At 38.2% G+C, this 22,965-nt stretch overlaps 1 protein-coding gene across 5 annotated transcripts in view; it reads right to left on the bottom strand.

The window, feature by feature from the left end:
- Positions 1–1,322: 1,322 nt before the first annotated feature.
- Positions 1,323–22,965, bottom strand: part of ZCCHC2 (zinc finger CCHC-type containing 2) — a 44,124-nt gene continuing 22,481 nt past the window's right edge. Inside the window, exons 5-14 of one of the 5 annotated variants that reach the window (XM_082044215.1) lie at positions 20,349–20,461; positions 19,152–19,246; positions 15,782–15,865; positions 13,967–14,024; positions 11,193–11,331; positions 9,673–9,737; positions 8,665–8,759; positions 6,047–6,175; positions 3,829–5,337; positions 1,323–2,801 (exon numbers count right to left, since the gene is read on the bottom strand). In XM_082044215.1, the coding sequence (XP_081900341.1) occupies positions 2,734–2,801; positions 3,829–5,337; positions 6,047–6,175; positions 8,665–8,759; positions 9,673–9,737; positions 11,193–11,331; positions 13,967–14,024; positions 15,782–15,865; positions 19,152–19,246; positions 20,349–20,461 (2,355 nt within the window). In that variant the 3' untranslated portion in view covers positions 1,323–2,733. The remainder of the gene's footprint in view (positions 2,802–3,828; positions 5,338–6,046; positions 6,176–8,664; positions 8,760–9,672; positions 9,738–11,192; positions 11,332–13,966; positions 14,025–15,781; positions 15,866–19,151; positions 19,247–20,348; positions 20,462–22,965) is intronic. The other 4 variants (XM_082044216.1, XM_082044219.1, XM_082044217.1 and 1 more) reach the window with 4 other exon arrangements.

Raw genomic sequence — 22,965 nt, 5'->3', positions numbered from 1 at the left:
CAACACCTGGGTCTCAACACCCACCTGCACCTCCCATCATTGAGGGAGCAGAGAGTTTGGGTTCACCAGCAACTTGAAGCCTTCTCATCAGGTGAGCTGGTTTCTAAGGAAGCAGGTTGTTCTGGGGAGTAAGCTGGGATAAAGATCTGAGATAGTCTGTGGTCCTCAGCTCTGTAGATAAGCTGCTGCTAAACAGCAGGAATTAGAAGCATGGTCTGTACAGTAGACTGAGGTGACAGAGTAATTAGTGCCCGTCTCTCTCTCAGTATTACCCACCACATACCATCACATCAGACCCTTCAGCTGTGATCTGAACATTTCTGAGCTTCTTCCTCACTCCCGGCAACCCCTGCTGTCCTTCCATCTATTTTGGCAGACGGAAGAACGATCTCACCGTCCAGTTACTACGTGACCAAGCATGCACATTATTTCCACTGCCGTTAAAAAAAAGCTTGTTTAAACTGGGTTTTAGCCCAAATCTAAGAGCCACGAGATTATAACACAGGCTTAACTGTTGTGAAAGAGCTTAGGTTAAAGTCCTGGGTCCATCACACAAGGTCCCAAGAGATCTGTCTTAAAAAAGGTTAGATCCAGAGACAACGTGCTGACTTCAGATACAAGACCGACCTTGAGCTTTGTCTTCAAAGTGGCAGATTCCAACCAAAACGGTGGCCTGCCAAACCCTTCGCCATCCCACCCCTATACCCAGAGACAGAGCATCACACTTATGTCATTTTTCTCAGTGATAAAGGACAGTATTGGCACACAGGTACTTTTTTTTTTTTCTTTTTTTATTGCTGTTAATTCAAGGAAAAAGGTTGCATAAAATCCAATCTCTTCTAGAAATATAAGTGACCTTTCCAGTACATTTCAAATATCAAAGTATATGGTAAACATACAAATAAAGAGAAGGTAACATACCTCCTATTTACAGTACAGTATTTTAAATCATAAAATAAGTTCCATAAAGTACAACTGGCAGGTAATTCACAATACAAGTCCATTGGTGGTTTAACACCCTCACTTCAACTCAAACGCAGTTCGTTCATTCATTTCAAGTGGTCCAAAAATACCCAGATCAAATAAAAATTTTAATCAAAATAATTTTCATTTACTACTTAAACTTTTCTTTTTAAATTAAAGCTTTCATCTACCTCCCGCCCCATTCCCCCCCTCCAAGAAAAAAGTTTCAAAATGTACACTGGTGCTATAAATATAAATGCTACCTATGAAGAAATGTAGTAATCAAGCTTTTTTTCTTCAAGTTTTTTGTTTGTTTAGCAATTGATTAGACGGCTGAACCAAAGATCAATTTTATTTCATCCCTCTACCGGACACCGGGTCTGATTTGAAGGAAAAACATTTCTGCCATGAACTGTGAGGAATGCCAAACCCTATGGATATACAGTGGTAGTTGTTCATCGGTGTTGAATGCAGCAGTCAAAAAATACACTCATCTTCCAGATAACCTCAGTGCACTTTAGGAAATCAAATATTACCTGGAAGCAATTTAGTACATATATTGGCTTTAAAAAAGAAAATAAAAAATACAGCAGCATTAAACTTACTTACTCAGGATACTGACATGATTAATACCATCTTAACACTCATTTCAGTCTTTCACATTATACCGTAATTACGCATAGTGGTAAATTGTTATAAAATAGTGACTTTGCTATTTGGTAGACAGGTTCTAATGCTAATACCTGACTATTCTGTAGAAAAACATAGCTTCTGTTCAGTTTGAAATAAAACATTTACATTCTAAGTACAATGCAACACTGTAATAGTTTAGGAAAAAATATTCAATCAAGTAATGTTCATTCTGTGTTGACACGATGTAGAACAGCTTTAAAAAAGGAAAAAAATGCTGTCAACTTTCATTACAAATGCAAACACACTGAGTACAACATTCATACCATGTTTTTTCACCTTTGTTGCTGAACATACAGGCTAAAAAGCTACAATGGAACAAAATATCTGTCAATTTCGGTTTGTCCGTTTTTCTAAATCTCTTCCAGTCCACACCATTTCAGCCCCTTCCTGCTCTGTGTATTTTCACTTATTTGGGACTCTCAAGAGCTTTGTGTATGTGTTATTATCAGATATAGTACACATAGAGTATTGTGTGTTCCTTTGGACTCTCCTGCTAATAGGAAGTTTGAACATCTCCCCTCAATTCATGAGCATAATTTAGTGTACGGGCAGGGTCTGTATGAACTGCTAAACACTCATGCGAGTCCAACGAATCCAAGTGGACAAACAGGGAAAGAAAACAAATCAGCAGCATAAGGAGAACAGGGAGGGAGGGAAGAAGACTGTGGTGGGGAACATGACCAAGTTTCTTCTTTCACCATATGGCTGCTCCACCAGTGATGTCAGAGGTCAGAGGACTTTTTTTGTTTGTTTAAAATGCAGTAAACATTGCACATGTCTCAAGTCTTCAGTGCAAAAGCATGGTTCGAATACTCTTTTTGATTGTTTGGCTGTGTGTTTGAATTACATGCATTACGCAAGCCTTTTGTAGAACCAGGAGGAGACCAGGGACTCAGCTTTCTTCTTTTGTACGGAACAGAGGTGCAAAAGCAATGAAAACTCCAAAAAAAAATAAAAGAAAATAAAAAGAAAAAGAACCGGGAATGTCCCAAAACACAAGACCAACCCTCCCCCCTCCCACACACACCTTCCCCCAGTTTCCCAAGCTTCAGTTTAAGTAGGCAATGTTTACTTGTTTCAGTCTGCAGAATCCAAGGTATCATTGGAAGGGGGAGGGGGAGGTGCGTATCTCAGTCTGTAAGTGCCTAAAACAGGAAAGAGAACTACTAAGTCACTGCTCACAATTAAAATGGATTACAAAAACCACTACAAGGTATCAAAATGGACATGCTCTTCAAAAGGCACTATCATCTTCCAGTCCTTTTAAAGCAGGTCCTAAGATTTTATACTATTTTCTTTCATCTGCTTGCTAAAACTGTAAGTTTAAAAAGGTATAGACCACAGATAAAGGACTTTTGCTGGAAAAATGCACTGAAAAGACGACCCCCATCAAGGTTCACCTCTCCTGTTCCAGTCCAACCAAACAAGTCAAGTCAGAATGGGCACAGGCCAAGAAACAAAAATAGTTTATGCTCTATGCAATCACTGCATTTTCTCCGTTCTTCTGGATGAAGAGAAAAATGGCATGTAAGACTGAAGCCATTCCTTTGGGTTTCAGTTCCAATTGGTTTCTGCCTTTTTGCCGCAACTTCTCTGAAAATTTCAAGCATGTTTCTTTTATGTATTGCATGATGGGGTAAGAAAGATGGCTGATCGTGCAAAAGTAAGCTGTAGAAAAGTTAAATTATCAAATGGCCAGTCTGTTGTGTTTGGACTTTTTTTTTTTTTTAAATTCTCACAAGTTTTAAGAATCCAAGCTTGTGTCACAGACAGTAGTTGGCATATTTCACTTTTTGCCAATGAATTCTCTCCAAAAAAACCTGACCAGGAATGGAAATACTGAAACAACGTGCGTCTCAACATAACGCCAAAAACAAAGGAGTGGAAAAAAGCCGACAATTTAGGACTGCTATAATTTGACTTCCCAGCTCCGAATCATGCCCATTTTCAGCTTCACGCAGTGAACCCCGTTCCCTTGCACTGTTCTACAAAATTCTCAGGCAGAGATAAGATACTTTGCAGTTTTAGAGCAGGTCACTAGTGCACAACCATTTACACAAAACATACACACGCACGCACACCTTTCTGCAAGACCAGAAACAGCACATTCAGAAAGGTAAAGAGAAAATGTCTAAACTCAAAAGCAAGTCCGCTGGGAGTTATCATGATTACCTTGTTGACTGGCCTCCATGGATGACTGCTTACAGTCCTGCGCATAGTGTCCACTTACACCACAATTGTAACATGAAACGTTCCCGTTCTTCTTGGGTCCCGACCCATTTGTGTTGGCAACTACGTTAGGTGCTGGATATACAGGATAGAACCTCCCAAATCCTGCCATCTGCTGCATACCATAGTTGGCTTGGCTCCCCATCACTGGGTCATGCATAAGCCCGTTTGCATATGGAGACTGAGGCAGGAAGAAAGGAAGTTGTGTTCCATTGCTTTGATGTGCTTGATTGAGGTAGCTGCCATTGCAAAGCGATGGCAGAGTGAAGAAAGATGGAACTCTGTAGACTTGTCCATGAAGTGGGTTATGATAAAAATAGCTATTAATCTGAAGGCTTCCATTGGTCCCACAGCTACACCTACGTCCGCAAGAACCGCAAGGACCAGATGCCAACTGCTGCGGAGGTAACATTGTCCCGTTAGTGTTATTATTTCCAACAGCATTGATGTAGGATGTGCTGTCACTCTGTGCAGTGCTGTGTGTTAAAGCGGGGCTCGGGCTAGGGGCAGGGCCTGGCGTGTGTGTAGGTATTGCGGGAGGAACAGTGGACTGGACCTGACCAACACCTAAACCAGCTGACTGAGGCGGTGAGGAAGTCGCTACAGTGTTCAGCACGTTTGTGTTCTGGTTGGGCAACACACTGGTAGCGTGAGGACTGCCTGGCAAAGCGAACGAAGCTGGTGGAGGTGGCGGTGCTGCTGTGGAGAGACCAGCTGCTGGAAGAACTACCTTTAGATTGGTAGGCTGAGGGATTGCTCCTGGGTTTCCCTCAATGTGAGGCACCATTTGAGTCAGTCCTACCACCTGGGATGCAGGCTTTGTGATGGGATCTGTAGTAGGAACTGGGGATCCTGGGAAACTACCTGGATTGTGGACTGGGATAAAGGCAGTATTTGGTGATCCGATACTTAAGCTTCCTGCCGGCTGCTGCGGTCCATTAACTGTGCAACTTTCCGATGACCCCTGCGCAGAGGGCATTTTCAATCTGTGTATTGCCAAATGCAAAGCAGGGCTACCAGGCTGGACAGAATGTGGAAATAAAGTGGATGGGACAGGCAAAGGGGAAGCCATCAGCTCAAGGCGTTTCTCGGGTTCACCGGCGGTCACCGGGCCCATTCCACCAGGAGGTGAATTTGCAGACTCTCTCACAGGCGAGACAGCAACAGGTGTGGTAACGAGCATCCCCATTGTTTTACCATCTGCAGATATGGGTGGCGGGACAACTGCTTCAGGCTTTTGGGAAGCGCTGTGCATCACACAGTGTAAGGCAGGCATGAAAGAAATGTGTTGAAACTTTGCATTCAAAGGATCTTCTGAAAGGCTTCCATTTTCACTATTCACTGAAGAGATCTGAGCAGATGATTTGTTCAGATTTGATGAACCAACAGCACTGTAGCCTGTAAACCTGGTTGTATTTTGATTCCCAGAGTCCTCAGAATTGCTGTCCGTATCTGTGGAGACAACAGCATTTGCTGGTCAGAAGAATGAATCTGAAGCAATAAAGAGCCATGCCCTGGACTCAGTTTACTCATATAAAGCTTCCTAAGTTTGATGACACAAATGACAGTTATGTTTTCCTGCGTTAGAATAACTTTGAGGTTACTTTCCTTCATCCAAATCAAGCTAGGTCAATCTCCATCCGTTACCTATATCAAGCTGCCCAGCTAGCTACTGTGTCTTTGACTCGTGTATTTCTGCAAACGCAAAGAGTGGACACAGATTGAATCAAGAATTTGCCTCTACCTAGAAAGACATTGACACAGTTTACGCAAAATTGGAAGGAGCGGCAAATTAAACTATCCATAGAAAAAGAAGGACCTCTGAGACACGCCACACGTAACTCAATATAATACTAGTCCCGTTGTGCCAAAGTTCTTTCCGTTACTATACTGCTGAAATTTCTCAAGAGAGCTGTGCCACTGAGGTCAGAAAATTACTACATGTATGTAGTAATCTAAAACTCAATGGAATTTAAACTCTCCTGCTATTTGCTAGAAGCCTTTGTACCGTCCAGTCATGAAACCCACAAAGGAAAACATGTTCTGTGGCTAGTTCAGAAATAAAAGCAGCTAACAAAACTGAGAAACTAATTAAAATCAATACAAGAAAGAGATTACTCTAGAAATAAAGAAGTTCATGCACATTCTCCAGAAATACAACCTCTGTCTTTATCTTCTTCACTATCAAAGCTTTCCCTCCCATCATGTCGTGGACTAGAAGGAGAACTGTAACTTTCAGAAGATGTTTCTCCACATGTATCATGACCAGATCCAGCGTCCAAATTCAGATCTAAAAATAAAAATTGGTATTTTTATTTTTAAACTCAGTATATGGAAGTGAGGTTATTTTAGTTTGCTCACATCTCACACTAGTTCAGATTTTTTTGTGTTCCTACTTGATCGATTGCATCTGTCCCCTGTATTCCCAACATTCCCACTCCCAGCATTCAGGACTGGTCCCTAAATTTGTGATGACTCAATCCTTGGTTTTAAAAATGGTGACAGTGAAAATTTGTATTTATTCAGAGTAGTAAAAAGAATGATCATCCCTTAATAAATTTTGTGATGCTTATACCAAATTGTACTACAATATTGATTTCCTCTAAGTGGTAGTGATCAAACATTTCCATTCGAAGAGGTTCAATACTCCTTGGTCATAGTAGCAAAGGCGGAATGCTAATTCAGTGGGCAACATCAAAATAATACACCTTTTTACAATTAAATCTTCCAAAACAGGCTTGAAACAAACTGTATCAACAAAGTTTGTTTATGGAAAAATAGGTGAGCTAAAAAAGAGTAAAATTGTTTTCTAAATTCTCAATAGGATTGGGGAAATTAATTTTCTGGAAACCTGCTTTCAGGGTGGGTTAGATCCTATTAGTGAATTCAAGTAGGTAGATGATACGCTCTGGCTTTCAAGTTCAGCCGCAGAGGTGAAGGAGCAAGACAGATGCTCCCTCTCTCAGAATGTATGCCAGACAGTAGCTTCAAGGAAACACTAACCCCCAAAACCTTGGTTGGCAAAACTCCAGGATAAAAGCTGGAACACTATTATTGATTTTACTAATTTTAATTAATTATTATGTTATTTATAAATCATTAATTCATTTATTATCGCCATTGCAAGTATAATGGGTTGGGACAAGTCATGAAAAAGCTGTCTTAACGCTTCAATTTTTGAAATAATTTATTGGATTAAATCTGTAATTGGTCAAATTATTTGGATGAGCGTTTTGAATATCAAATATAACCTGGAAAAGCAGTGTCAACCTCACAGCACTGAAAGCAACAGTCTACAGTGCTAGTCACAAAGCATCAAGTCTTCAAAGTGTAAATAATAGATGACTCAGAAAAGCTAAAAATAGGAAGGAAAAAATGGAAGAAAAAAATGATGCAATTAAGAGTTACTGACTCAGAGCATTCCAAACCAAGCCTGGATTATATAAAGACAGGTAGAGATTCAAACTGCAATATGAATTTCATTTCTTTAGACTCTGCCTCCAATAGGGTATCTCAAAAGTCATTTTGATGTTTGTACACAAACACAGGTAGAAAGCTCATCTCTGAGCAGGACTTAATTGCTTCCAGCCTCTGTAGCTTGCAGTTTCTTCTTGGAGTGGCCTTCACTGGCCAACAGTATCACACAAGCAGTTTCACATCTGTAGAGTAGTGGGTAGTGAGCAGACAGAAATCGTAAGGCAAAGCATTCCCTATTTAGCTTTGCACTGTGTCACACAAAATTGCACCACCTCCCAAAGTTAGTTTTAGTTCATAAAAGCTCGGTGTGTTTTGCCTGACAACAAGAACAGTAATCAATCAAAAATGTATGTGGCAAAGCTGTCCTGTAGGGTATGTTTTCTGCTTGTACAGCCCGTATCTCTAATCTTCTAGAATTATCCTGGTTTTGCAAAGTTTGTGAACTATGAATTCCTAAAGTTTTTGTCAAATACTGCTTGTAAAAGGTAAAAAAACCTGCCCATAAAACAGATGACAATAACTCAGAATGGGATCCACCTGGAACTCTCAAAAGTATGCAGCAGTGAGAAGAATGAAAGCTAAATCAAGACTGTACCCCAAGTCGAAGCAAGAGCAAGACAAGGCAATTCTGAAGAGTCCTTTCAACACCTATGCCAACTAGGTGGTGTAGAACAAGGCAAATTTTTTGTCAACTTTCTGTCATGAGAACTAAGTATAAAAGAGGCAAAGCCGCTATCGATATTGGGAGCTTAGAAAACATCAAGATGGCAAAGTTAATGGGTAACATGGCCCTTTAAAAATTCGTAATAACGCTTGGAGACTCAATTACTAAAGGAAGACAAATATAAACTACAGTTCATCAATGGTTTGCACCAGAGGGTTTTTACACAGGTTCCTCATGGGCCATTCCACAACAGCTGAAGACACTAATGAGCTCCAAAGAGAACACTAATGACAAGATGCTGGACCTTCACATGCTTGGGCCACTAAATTTCATATAGAGGTAGCCCAACATTAACTGTTTCTGCAACTACTACCCTACATAGGGGAACTTACAGAGACTTCAGTACGATTTTTCCAGTTATGCAAGAACAGAGACATACCTTAAACAATTGCATACAGAAGACTGAACCTAGTATGTTCTATACAGCCAGGCAAAGCACAGACTAGACAGCCAACATGCTGACTGGCACCAAAACCGACTTCAGACTTGTAATTTCCCCTTTACTTCAGACCAATGAATAAACCAGCAAAGGGGGACATTCTGTTTCTTACAAACAGCTTGGGAAATAAACTTCTTACCTTTTGCTGTCCCTGTATGGATGTGCTGTGATGCTGCAACTCTAACTCCATTAGTCCTGGTGTTCAACCGGCAGTCAGTTTTCTTCGTTTTCTCTCTGTGTAAATAATTTTCATGTTGGTGGTGGTTTTTTGCCTTTTTTTTTTTGTATGTAGCTTTTTTTCTTTTGCCAAATGCATGGCCACAAATAACCAACCATGAATGAACGTATAATGCCACTGTGAACAAAGGCAGCGACTCCAGGCTAGAAATTTATATTTAATAGCTATAACAACAAATATAGACAATAAGCAACTAAGTAAAGGAACTAAACTGAAAGCAGTGTTACTGAACATGATGAATAAAGATCTACAAGAGAAAACACACACACAAAAGAAACAGTGCGGCTGATTCTGAAGCCATCTTTGAAAGCTCATGCCTGTAATACAGTCACACCAGACTAGTAGAAAATCATCTGGCTAAAGAGTAACAAAAATGACAGAAAGTCAACTTGGAAGTAGGCAGAGTATTAGATAGGGGTGGAAATGTTTCTACTTCTTCACAGTGCAGGATTGTGTAAGCCCCCGATCTTCTGAAGCCCTCTGATGTGCAAATTATCTTCAGTACAACATTTCAGCAAGTTACCACCCAGTGCGTAATGTTAGAGGTTGCTGTCAATCCTTATTTGATTTTCAGTGTTTTCTGGACAGCTTTACACCTTTAACTTTCAAATAAATATAAAGGGAAAAAAGGCAATCTGGCATCAGTTAAGAACCTACTTCTGCTCTTTCATCTTTTTGCTAAATGACAACTGATATTTTGAGGAAATGAAAGCATACAATTACATTATATTTTTCAAGTTACTTCTTTTCAGAAGATAAAGTAAGATTTTTATGTAGACTGGCTTCACACTATGCCAGCTCTTGTTCCACAATAACAAAACAATTCCCCAAACTGATCGTAGACCCTCTTTATCAGGTTGAATGCACTGAACTTCGTTTCTGGATTACTTGGATACATTGGAAACCTACTTTTCCAGTTGTGGCTTTCCTTTCTTCTTGCTTACTGTAGACAGACTTCGTTTTTCCGCCGTATGCTAGCCAGAAAATACAAAGACACTAGTCAAACAACAGAATTTGTTTCACAAAAACAACAAAAAGACCCTTCTAGACGGACAGGTCCATGAGTCCAAGACTAGTGCGCTCATGGTGCTACAACCACACAAACAACTACTTGTGCAGTGCATCTAGGCCTTGCATTTACCATATTATAAGCAAAACACTCAGAAAATTACTACTTGCAAATATTCCTATCAATCGAATTCTTGTTTGCATGTTGTCTTTTCTCTTGAGGATTAACAAAAAAAAAAAAGTATCATTACATACCCACTAAAAAGGCTAATCACAAGCCTTAAGGGGCTACAGAATTGTTTAAAACGGAATTATTTGATGGTTGGGGGGTGGGAAGTACATGGGGCAAATTATTTTTATACAGTGACAAAGCAGGTACCCGGCCTTAAACTGGAGGTTGCTGCTAATCTAAACTCTAGCATACAACTTAGAAGCACAGAAGAGAAAGCCTAGCATACTTAAATAATTACGCAGATGCTATTACTAGTTGCTAGTAATATCTCATATTTAACAAAGGAGTAAAACTTATGAAAACTCAGAAACAATCTCTGTCCTATTATGCTGTATTTGGACATCCTTTAAATAGGAAATAGCTTTTCCTCTGCTTCAGTATATTAATTTTTTTCTTGCCTCAAGCTTGCATTATTTCAAGCTTTGACGCAATCTACCATTTCACCTTCACAAACAAATCTTGATTAATTACCCTGCTTTGTGAAATAAGGAAACTGCTTTTGTTTAGCTTGTTATTCTCCACATAATAATCAATAGTCAAATTCTGCATGTAGAATAAGAGTAATATTAAGCAATTCAAGCAGTCAAGGTTTTTCAGATGTAACAGTGAGCAAACAGTGATTTTATTTATAGATGGTTATTCTCAGCTGTACTCACACCAAAATTCACCACTGAAGCGACAGAAATCTCATGAAAAGTGTATATGCGTCTAGCGATTCCATTTTTCAAGAAATATTAATAGTAAAGTTATTTTGATGATGCAGGTAAGACAGAAAGAATATGTTTAATCTGTTGTGCCTACTGTAGCATTAATATGGTTTGGTTATTAATACAGCTTCTAGTTTGTTCCTTGCAATAACACAAATACCCCAGGCATTACGAAATTCCATCTGATGACAATGTTACAATAACATGGAAGTGTCTGATTATAAATGAACACTAGACTTTTCTGATTACTTATATCCTATTGGGAAATTTTATTTACAAATTCATAAACTAAATACACAACTTTTAAGTAATTATGAGTGTTTTTCTAAGTGAGGTAAGTCAGTGGTAACTTGAGCTTTGACCCTTATTTGTACAATTTTAGCAGGGTTCTTCATCTTTTAAAGCTAAATCTAATAATATGTAGGGGACAAATCTTCTCAAGTGTCTCAGAATATCGCTCTAAAGAAAAAAAAGCAACGCACCTGGTCAAGTAGGTTTGTACAGTGCTCTGGGTGCTGCTGGACAATACAGCTTTTTCTTCTCCAGTCTATAACCCCATTTTGCTCCGAGTGCTGTATGTTAAGGCTATCCAGTGAAGAACATTTTGCACTGCTAGTGCTGCTGAAAGGAAAAAACAAAAAGCTATGCCAATGTGAACAAACTTGCAGGATTCTTCCTACCAACATAACATTTTTGCATCATGTTGGGAAACTGTGGTATTTTGCTTTCACAAAACCCTAGAAATTCTCAAGAGATTTAAAAGATGTAAGTTACAGGAATTCTTGTGCTCTGAAGTTATACCAGTGATCTGAACACAATTGGAGTTCCTTTTTCATTTGTCTACTACAATTTAACGCAAAATTCAGAACAACAGGATTTGTAGAAAACAGCACTTGAGAGAAGAGTTTCTGTGGATATTTCTGCACACAAAGTGTTTTTGTTTGCCTTTTTCATACCAGGCATAGGGAAATTTTCCAGATAGAAATGTATTCTGAATCCATCTTCTTTCTTCTTATTGGAATTACTTTGGAATCCCTATTTCAGAACTCATGAAACATTTAAGAAGAGTAGCGCATGGCTACTTACAGATCATACTGCACCTGTGCTTGTTTGAATTTCTAAATAAGACATCCTGCTTTATATTTTTACCTTCAGGATCTTTAGTTTTGAGCAGTGCTGGGAAAGGGGAGTTACATTTGGCATATATATAATGCCTTCCACTGAAACTTCTCTTAACAGCAGCTGGTCAGAAGCAATATTTAACTAGGTCTGAGAGCAATGGTCCACAAAGACCGCTGGAAAAACAGTCAGGGTTCTGACAAGAGTCAGTAGGGCACATGGACCTTGAGATTTTCATCTGTCATACAAAGGCATGCCCTCCTGCTGACTGGATGCCAAAGCAAAACAAAAACATACAAACACCACTAAAAAGAAAAGGAGTTACTACTTTTAAATTCTTAGCAAAATACTTATGCTGATAATTGAAACACTTCAGGTCTGTTGGCAAGCCGCTTCATGAAGGTTACTGCAATATGAAATGTTACTCAGTTCCCACGATGGCAGATATGCTGAAGCTCCAGTAGCAGCTAACTAAACACCTCTGGAATTAAGTACTCAAACTACTTTAAAAATGTACAATAGAATATTAAAGAAATAGTTTAAGAAAATGGTGAGAACCCAAGAAGGCCCCAAGATACAGACATGAGCCCCTGACTGCAGAGATGTAAGCAAGGCCACTTTAGAAACTTCTGCCAAATGGAGTTAAGTGAATTCACTGCCAAATTTGCAGTAATTTTATGGAAGCTGTGATACTGCTAATTTTTTTATTTCATATGTCTGATCTCATTCCTACCAATAAATTTTTGGACCTTTGCAAGTGTAAGGCTGCCACACTGAATTAAAACAAAAGGTAGAGAGATGTAATGTACCAATCTTTCTGAGCTGTACCAGTGTTATTTGAGATTAACTGCTCTTCACTCTAGACAGATTTATACATATTTAAAAGATAAAAATTTCACTCAGTGCCATTTCTTTAGAACCTATAAATATCAGGCACAGATTTTCAGAAGACAGACATAACGCAAACAGGAGAGGACTAAAAGACCTCTAGTGGTAAAGTAGTCAACGCATTTTCCCTTCTTAAATAAACAGAAAATGAATAGCTAGCAAGAGGAGTTTCTACCACAGAAGTTTGTGGAAAGGCTTGTCCCTTTCTTTCCTACCTGAAAGATACATCCTAAACTACAGCCAGCTTTTGTATAATTATACAATGAATAAGACTTTTTTTTTTTTTTAATTAGTAACTACAGCCTACTAAGTTTGGATCCTGCTTTTACGACTTCATAGTAGGCTGTAAGTATAATCAGAGATTTTGTCAAGATGACATTCTCTTCTTGAAGAAATGCAAGATGAGAGTGTAGGAGGGTTAAAAAATAGAAACAAACTACTAAGTTGTCAAAATGGTAATTTCACAAGAATCTTGTCTTAAAAATCTGTGAACCTTAATCAACATTGGTTTATGCTATGGTTATATTCTAATTATTGTAATTCCAGGTAATTCCCTCCCACCTCTGAGATACATACATTTCACAGATAAAACAACACAGAACAAACCTATACACCACAATACATTTTGTATTATTTTTTTCCTCTTAATATAGTTCTGTAACCACAGAACTATGTGCAAACATATCCAAAGTTTCTGGTCAAAATACATTAATGGGTGAATTCATATTACGTAGTTCATATATCTGAAAGCATACATAAACTATTTTAATATGGTTAAGAAGCACTTAGACTTACGAGGGACATAAACCAACAAGGTATACATGCTTCTGCCACTAAGAAAGGTAAAGAATGGACTAACTTCTCCTGTAAGGTCATCTTTGAAGCCACTGAAGAAAAGCTTACAAACAACAGCACTAGAAATTTTCAGCGTACACATACGAACTTACGTTACTTAGCTTATAAACACAAAACATCAACTCGAGTAGTGAAGATTCACAAAATTTGGGAAAGAAGAGAGTTCCGAATGACCTAGGCCTACAGATTTAGAAACAGGATCTTTTGAAATATTTTTCACATACAGATTAAATTAATAACGCCCCCTCAAACAACAGAAATCAAAACAAGAACACCCCATTCCAACCAAACAGGAACGCCACAAACAAGCTTTCGTCTAGAAGGAAACACTCTCAAAGCACTAAAAAATGAGGTTAAGAAATGTAGCATCGTCAAATTATATCCTAGTACCTACTTGGCAACAGGACTTTTTCCATTATGTTTCTTGTGAACTGCTGTGTGTTGCATTACATCTGGAAAAAAAATCAACAAGGCATAATTTCAATAGCAATTCCTATTTCTTCTTTTAGATCAATCCAACTAATTCATCTTTCCAGCATTACCAGTCACTTAGCAGAAGACAACTCTGTTAAACAGGCTATGCTTAATTTACAGTGCTGAAATTATCAGGTGTTGCATAGAGGACAGATCGGTCTGTACAGACAGTATAATCAAGAGTCTTTACCTTCCATTTCACAGAAGAATGCAACACAAAAATAGGAACTATAACAACTGTTTATGTTTGCTCACCCCTATATTTAACCATGAGGACTAAAGGCATGACCGAATATCAGCCAGTATGAAAGGATGGTGAAAGAAAAAAGGATTAAGTCAGAAAAGTACAGAATTTCATACTTTTTTTCTGAACTGCTACAATTAATCTCAAAACCATGTCACACATGCTGTGAATAAAGACAAGTCTTACACAGAAGTATTGCATTCTGAACCTCAAAGTTCACTACGCAAGTAAAGCTTTACAAATCCATTTGACATAAAAAGAGATAATGCCTCAAACAAGAAACAAGAACTTTAGAGACATAGTCTACCCTTTTCTTTAAGGGAACTGTTAAATTTTAACAAAAGTGACTTCTCTTAATTCCTTCTGTTGATGATTTTGGCCTTCTTGGTAGTTATCATTTTGCCTGAACTCCTTTCAGTGCTACATGTCTAAATTGTTATTAAAAAAAAAAAAACAAACCACCTCACAATTTTTAAACTTCTGGTAGCACTTCACTAAAATGGCACAAAAGGTGAAATGCATTTGTAATCTCATCAGGTGAAGAGATTTTTTTTAGGACAGTATATAAAACACTATGAGCAATTTCCACGTATATTGTAAATTTACTCCTGCATTTTGAACTCTAAAAAAGAATATGGTAATAATTTTTTAAAATCAGAAAAAGCTGTCTGAACTTCATATTTGGATTACTGATTGCACATAAGATTAACCACAAGGTTCTTATTAGTTATTAAGGCGTAACAGGATGAAGGTGGTGTCATTCTGTGAAAGCTTGTCTAAGTGTTCAGTGGTCCACGCTCACCTGTCAATCCCTATTTCTCATCCTTTCCACCTACCGGAGGCTCATACTCATTTGCTACTGAAAACAAAGCAAAACTGTCTCGCTATTCCTTTCAGAATGAAATTACTGACCAGTGACTAGAGGCTGATGCTTCCACATGTGAACTGGTTTTGAGGTATTAGGAAGAAACAGCTTTCAGACTGTCATCAATACTCATTACAGTCCCAAACAATGAAGAGTCCTTATTAACATTCCAGAGTGCAAAAACAACACAGGTTAAAAATAAGAAAACTTGAACATCCTTTCTGTGTAAAACTTAAAAGCCAGACAAATTTGGAAAAAAAAAAGTCTGCATACCCTTGAAATGTCGCACTCAACTCCTAACCTCGGTGACTGAAGAACAGGTAAAGACATGAAAAGCTACAAACAATCTTGGCTCAAGTAAACTGTAAAGTATATGTTCCTGGTTGCTCAACACAGCTGTGATCTTCTACCTCTGAGCTGTCTACAAACACTCCCACTCTTTGGATTATACAGCAATCCCCTAAAGAAACTGCTGACAGTATACAAAAAAAATCTTCATTTACATAACACATTTCATTCAAATCTCTCAGCTTTGTACCAATGAAGAAATCAGTCAACTGCATGATTTCCAGAATTGAGTGTGGCAACATTTCTCACAGAAGAACCACCTTTGAGTACACAACTACCTTCCTCCTGACTTGAAGCTTCTGAACTGTCCTCCTTGAAGTGTTCTGGTGCCTTAACCGTCTTCAAAGAGGGTTGTAAGTTACCTGCAGAGAATAAAGTTCACGTAGTAACTTTATAGATCTTGAACAACTAGACAGTTCCTGAATGTTTGCACTAAACTGGAAGCTAGGGAGATGGAAGACTAAATTACTGGTTTGCATGTGGCAGTAATTTGAACTCTCCTTCAAAGCAGGACATCTCTATGAGTAAACACTCTATTAAGATACTTTTAATTTGAAGAGTGCACAAAACAATTATAAAGCTATGGTACAATTTCAAAAGGCTGGGATTGTGATTATAGTTTTAGAAATATTCCTATTATCCTGTCCTTTAGATTTTTTAATAATATTTTTCGTGTTACAGCAGGAAATGGGTGGAAACCAATTATAATTACTAGAATTTTTCTGCAACAAGTTACACTCCTCCATTGTCAAATCATCCACCTGCCAAAGGAGACTTAATTCAGGCTAAAGTTTTCTAGTGCCTTTAACACAGTCTTCGTGCACAATTTTTGCCTTATTATGCCAAATGGGATGGGAAAAAGAAGGGGCAATAAGATTTACAGGTTTGTTGCAAAAATACCACTGCCATGCTCTGAAAAAGGACTAAGTTTGATAATAAATCTAACTCTAGGAGTCTACTCTTTCCCTCTCAAAAAGTTCCAAGTTAGTGCAGGTAAAAGTATCTGAAAACTGTTGCTTAGGAGCTTGAAACATCGATAGGAAGATCCTTCTGAATATTGTCTGCATCAAACATACTAAGGCCCCAGAGATCATGCTCTAATAAAGTCTTTTGGAATTGAAAGTCTACTCCAGCCTGAAAAAGTATCCAAAATAACTGACATTATGAATCAGGGGAGAGCTAACTGACTTCCTCCTTAATGGAACCATGGCGGCATAATTACGCTTACGGAATATACTATTCAGTGTGAGATCCAAACTATTATTTAAGGTATAAAGACCTTTCACTGAACATAGAATTCATTTCCATACTTATAGTATTCAAGTCCTTCAGAATGAATATTTTTGTTTTTCTGTGAAATTTTTACCCCCAACTCTAAATAGTGACTGAAGGCCAATTTAAGCCACAACTGCTTCATCTGTCAATTAATTCTGCATGTGCAATTTCAGAACTATGATGCGATTCACTTAAAAGATACGCTTCCACCATGGGTTAAGTTGCAATTGCAAGTATTAGGAGGATTTCAGGAATGCTGAACAGGAAACTTAGAAAAACGGAGACCACCAATAAAAACCTCATGAGCTGTTTAATTCTGGTGATTTCGGCAACGAGCAGGGTGACTACCTTTGTCTTAGTACAGCTTCTATTAGCCTGCACCATAGGAAATGCACTTTTGAGTTACCCCAGACAAGTCATCCAGTCCCCCTTCTCAAAAGAAAACCACCTATGCTTAAACTGATTGCACTATTTGTCTTCACCAAACCTTTTTTAAGATCAACCTCAATATCAGGGCCCTGAACAACACCAGAGCTTTGCAACCTCTCCCCTGGCCCTCCCAAGTACTTTAACGGGCTGTGCTCAAGAACCAATCCAACACAGTGCAGTTTTGCAATTTTGGGTGAGGCTGCTGGGAAAAGAACTGGGAGTGACCTCATCCAGGGCCCCCATCCTTTGGCTGGGGAGCTGCATTCGAGCTCAGGCCCTTGCCTGGGGTGCACTGCAGCCATGCCTGTGCCTGGCCACGTACCTCGCTGATCCTGTTCTCAACCCTGATCTACTGACTTGTTTTTCTGCTTTCATCTCAGACCTGCCTTGCTGCTTTGGACTTGGCAGGTAATCACCAGATTCTTGTCTGCCCCTGGTCCTAATCTTTCTCATAGCAAGTTAAGCCTAGTGCTTTTTGCCTCATCCATCAGAGAGAACAGATCATTATGACTCTTAGGTATTTGAAGAATTAAGTCATCTTTCACTGGAGTTTTTCCTCCTCTCTGCTACACAATTAAGTTCCTCATCCTGTCATGCATTCTAGTTCTGACAAATCCTCGTGAACTTTCACATACCCAATTAATTATTTATTACTATACAAATTATTTATGATCATGCTACGATCTGTAAGACTTCCTACAGAATTGACATTTGGCTGTTTTACCCTTCTGATCTACCTACCCCACAGATAATTTCTGCACTGACGCAGTCAAGTCTATCGTGATGGAACTCAGCACTGGCTCCTTTCAGCCCTTTTCAAATTATAATAATGTAAACCAATACATTTCCAAGTTTTTCCCACCTAGGTGTAATCTACAGACTAAAATATGCACACCTTGTGCAGCGTGCCTATCATTACTGCAAATCTTTCTGGACTTTGGAAACTCTTTCCTTCCCTTGCAGCAAAACAAAAGTTGTCAGAATTTTCACAGCAGTAAATTCCAGACTGTTTCACAACCATCCTGAACCTCATTAGCTTAACTTTTTCATGAAACTGCCATGTAAGAATGTCCTAAATCACATGATCTACAGCTTCTACCCTAATCACAAGGCCTCCATCTGATAACAGAATGAATACATTTGTCATAGATCACACACATAATTTCAACTTAAAGTCAGCCGTCATTTCTCTATTTTCTTCCAAACGCATATAAGCAGTCTGAAAACTCCAACTTCTTCAATTCCTGACTAAGAATTTCTGCAACTTCTGAGACAATGGCCTCACAGTCAGTGCCTTAACTGTCATAGTAGCATGCACTGGAAGAGGAAGGATTCAGCAGAAACAAAGACCACATCCTAAGGCATCCATACAGAGAAACTAGGCTTAAGTTGCACAGACAGTTTGTAATACACAAGTAGGCAAGAGGGTTCACCAAGGAAATCTCTGCAATGCAAATACTCTGAACAAGACTCTGTATGTTCTAATATTAGGGGCATCCCACTATTTAGGTACTGTGAATTCAAAATGAATCTGAAGTTTAAATATCAAGACAAATGCTTCATCTACAAAATCAACAAACAAATAAATAAAAACAGATGGGATTTTTTTTTGTCAGCTCAAGTTTTTTTCCAAAATTTAAGGTTTCCTAAAAGGAAAAAGTCTCAAACTGTTGCACATACTCAATTCATAATTACCTATTTTAATAGTATGATGGTACAGAGGAGAAGAAAGAAAGAAAATAACACAAGCTGATGCTACATAGCACGTTCCCACTGTCCAAAGCATGAGCTGAAGTGACTATTCATTGGCAAGGAGATCAAATAGGACCAGCGGAATACAATGTAACAAGACCACGTAATTACAAAAACATAACTAGTAATGACAAGAATAATAGCTTTTTATAGACTTTTTGATATATAAAACAGTACTAGGATATTTCTTACTGTGAGTGTGCAAAGATTCTGATGAAATTGATTGGAAGAAGTTGTATACTCTCTGATTCTGCAGAAAAGCTTGCGATGTATTTGAAAATAGCTGCCTGCAATTTAAGTGAGAGATGGTTAAACTGTAAGTAATACTCCATAGGAAGAACCCAAACATTTACTACAGTACCATTTAAGAGCAAAGCAGGCAGCTCTTAAGAAGTCCAAACATTGGAACTTGCATATTCAGCATAAAAAATGTTAAATGCTACTTCGGAGCTTTGTTGTTCAGTTCTAGTGTAAGGTCAAAGTATGGCCAATACAAGAAATTGATACAAAGAATTTTTTAAATGTAAAAGGTATATGTTTTTGAGCCATCCCAATTCAAACTTTTTACACACCTGTGACATTTTATCAAAGAAGAGTTTGGATTCAGTCAAAAAAGCACTGTACTTTATATTCTAACATTTCATTTCCCAAAACAACATGCCTGTTCCTTAAATATGTTTATTCGGCTAAATACAAAGTTGAATTCACCTATAATGTCAGTATTTGAGTGTCAAGTACCCTAACTCAAGAGACACTGTCTAACTTGATGAATAATTTGTTTTGAACAAGGTTGAAAAACCTGGACAGGAAAGAATAAACATAACAAGATCTCTGTAACAAACAAACAGAACAGGGAGGCTCACCCAAATTCCTATTGCTGTTCTGAGTTACAGGATTTGACCAACAAGTCCCACACCCCAGCAAGCACCCTCACTGCTAGACAGAAGATTATGAGGTATGGGCCCTTTTCTTCCAAATGTGTGAGCTACATTTTAATTTTACATACATGTTTCACTATTACTGTTCATTCTTTTCCAAATTCTGCTCTTTCATTCTATTCTGTCATAAAATTAGAACACAGGTGCTTTGAGTTACTGTTTCTAATACTTCTAAATATACTCTTGTATAATGGAGGCAAGACCCATGCTGAAGTATCAATCATTGCCATATAATGTTGCTCAGGAAAAGTATTTTCAGAATTGTATGATTACTTCTAAATAAGTAATCCATTAAACTCTAATAAAAGCCTCAATTTAAAGAAAAGAAAAAAAGAGTTAAGGGTATCTATTTCATCATTGCCTTCCCATTTTCTTCAGAAATTATGTTCAGACAGCAGAATTTCCACTGTCCCTAAGTGTGATCTAGTTTTTTATTTGCTAAAATATTTACCTGATTATGGGCTCAAGATCAGCATGCCTTCGTTCTTCCCTCTTCTGAAAACCCTGATTTAGTGCTCTTAAAATAGTCTTGTCAAACGCTTCAGAAGACAGTTCCTTTGGGAGCTGAGAAAAAGGTTAATGTTAAAAAAATGAACAGTTGACATTTTAAAGACTATATTTGTTCACCATCAGTCTTTATACCTTTCGGTATCAACAAGAGACTCTGTTGTTCCAGTTTGAGTAAGGTAATTTACAGACTAAAGGTACAACAAATCACCATAATTTAGTTCTGCTGGAGAAACACACTGCTGTAAAGCCTCACATCAAATCCAGAGGTAAGAAGCCTTAAAGCTGTATTTGAAAGAATGACATTCAGAAATTTATCAATACTATGTTCTTTCCCAGAGTAATTTACAGCCCTTTTTATTTCTTTAAATCTTTCACACTCAGAGAGTAAGTCAAAAATAACATAAGAAATTACAAGGGAAGACTGAATGCACTGTACTCGCTATCATCACTTAGCTAGATTAAATTATGTTACAGAAACAAGAGTAGAAAGGAGATTGTTGAAGTTATATAATACACTAGACTGCAGTGGGCGATACTGAACTTAATCAATAGCAAGTCCTTCTCCAGTTACTATTAATGCTGAAATTTCTTATGAAAATGCATAACTGTTTCCAATGCCAGCATTACAAAAACAGGTCTTCTAATGTTATAGTTCAGAAGGCAAAGTTCTTGCTACTAAAGACCATGTCTACTTTAAATGAAAAGTATTCCATAAAACAAATATTTTTACATTTACCACTTCTAAAATAATGTACTTAAGTACATGAAATCTGATACAATTTGTTAATAATAATTTAAAAAAACCCCACACAAAACCAACCCAACAAAACTACAAAACCCAACCACAAAAGCCCACAACTCTTCTAATTTTGAGGCAATTAAAAGTAAACTGCCATAGCAAAAATGTTTTTTCCTACAGTTAAAAGCTATTGCTAATCTGATTAATATCTGCCATCAGTTATGATTAACCACACTCAGTAATTTACACTAGAGAAGCATCCTCCTCTTGCTTATCTGGAATACATCCAATCCAAAGTGCCAGCTGGATTATACATCCTGCTAGTGGTACAACAGCAAAGCACAAAGTAATTATTTCAGTGAATGAAGTGCTACTAATAGAGAGACACTATGTCCAATGTAGATAATTGCTTGATAACATACATAAAAGTAACTTTTGGAATCCAGACAGCGAGGTGGTGCAAGTCTTAGATTAGTACAGTGCTGTAGCACCTGAAGCGTATTAAATACAGAACCACAAAGAAGTGCTGCAAGCAGCTTTTCTAAACTGACCCATTTGGCTTTAATATGTGCTACTGAGGAACCCTGACTGAAGAATTAGTCATTACCAACCAAATGGTACCAAAAAGCTACTGCAGGAGCACAGGGATGAGCAAACATCGTGTCCCAGTGTTTTGTATTTAAATTTGTCTCCAGAAACAGCCACAACCTTTTTTCTTTAAAATTTTAATTAAAACGAAATCGATTCCTTCTGTAGTTAAAGATTCAGAACTATACAAACCCAAGATTAAGTTCTTACTATCTTAACTTCAGGTAATGAGAGCCCTGTTACTACAAGCTTGTTACTTCTTCCACACATGGTAATTTCCTACATGCAAAAACTTTTTACGCTTATCACCTAAGAGAAAGTGCTCTTTAAATATAAGGCATCCAAGTTATCCCATTTGCTACCTTAGTTTTTCCCAATGATGTTTCAATTCTGAAACAATTTTTACAGCTATCTTACTCCAATCACCCACAACCTTAGAATAACGTATGAAGTATTTTGACCATTGTTTTCTCTCCCTAGGAAGTTGTCTAGGAAAAAATGCCATGCAGACTGGAAATAAGAATAACAAAAAGCCAAAATGCAAGTGTGTATGAACTGGACAGCATTCGTACTTCCATAGGGCTTTTTAAAGCAAGGTATAAGTTTTACCCTGCTTTGTTTAATGATTCTGTCTTTCTTCTCTACTTATGCCTATCACACTAACACAACCCAAATATACTTTTCAGCAGTGAACATTCTCCACAGAACAACTCAGCAAACTCGTAGCAGCCTGTGGTTGTCTTCCTCTTGTCCTGCCATCTTCTACATCACCTGCTACACCACTGAGACACACACAAGGCTATGGAGCCAGATGGGATCCACCCAAGGGTTCTGACGGAGCTGGTAGAGGTGCTCACCAAGCCACTTTCCATCATTTATCAACAGTCCTGGCTAACTGAGGAGGTCCCAGTTGACTGGAAGTTGGCAAATGTGACACCCATCTATAAGAAGGGCTGGAAAGAGGATATGGGGAACTACAGACCTGTCAGTCTGACCTTGGTGCCAGGGAAGGCTGTGGAGCAGCTCATCTTGAGTGACATCACACGGCACATACGAGAAAACCACATGATCAGGTCCAGTCAGCATGAGTTTATGAAAGGCAGGTCCTGCCTGACCAACCTGATCTCATTCTATGAGAAGGTAACCACCTAGTAGATGAGGGAAAGGCTGTGGATGTTGTGTGCTTAGACTTCACAGCAAGGCCTTTGACACCATATCCCACAGCATTCTC

The sequence above is a fragment of the Streptopelia decaocto genome (assembly GCF_964273445.1).
Source record: "Streptopelia decaocto genome assembly, chromosome: 2".
NCBI classification, from domain to species: domain Eukaryota; kingdom Metazoa; phylum Chordata; class Aves; order Columbiformes; family Columbidae; genus Streptopelia; species Streptopelia decaocto.
Note: the sequence above shows the minus strand (reverse complement) of the source record. Positions and strands in the feature narration are given on the sequence as shown.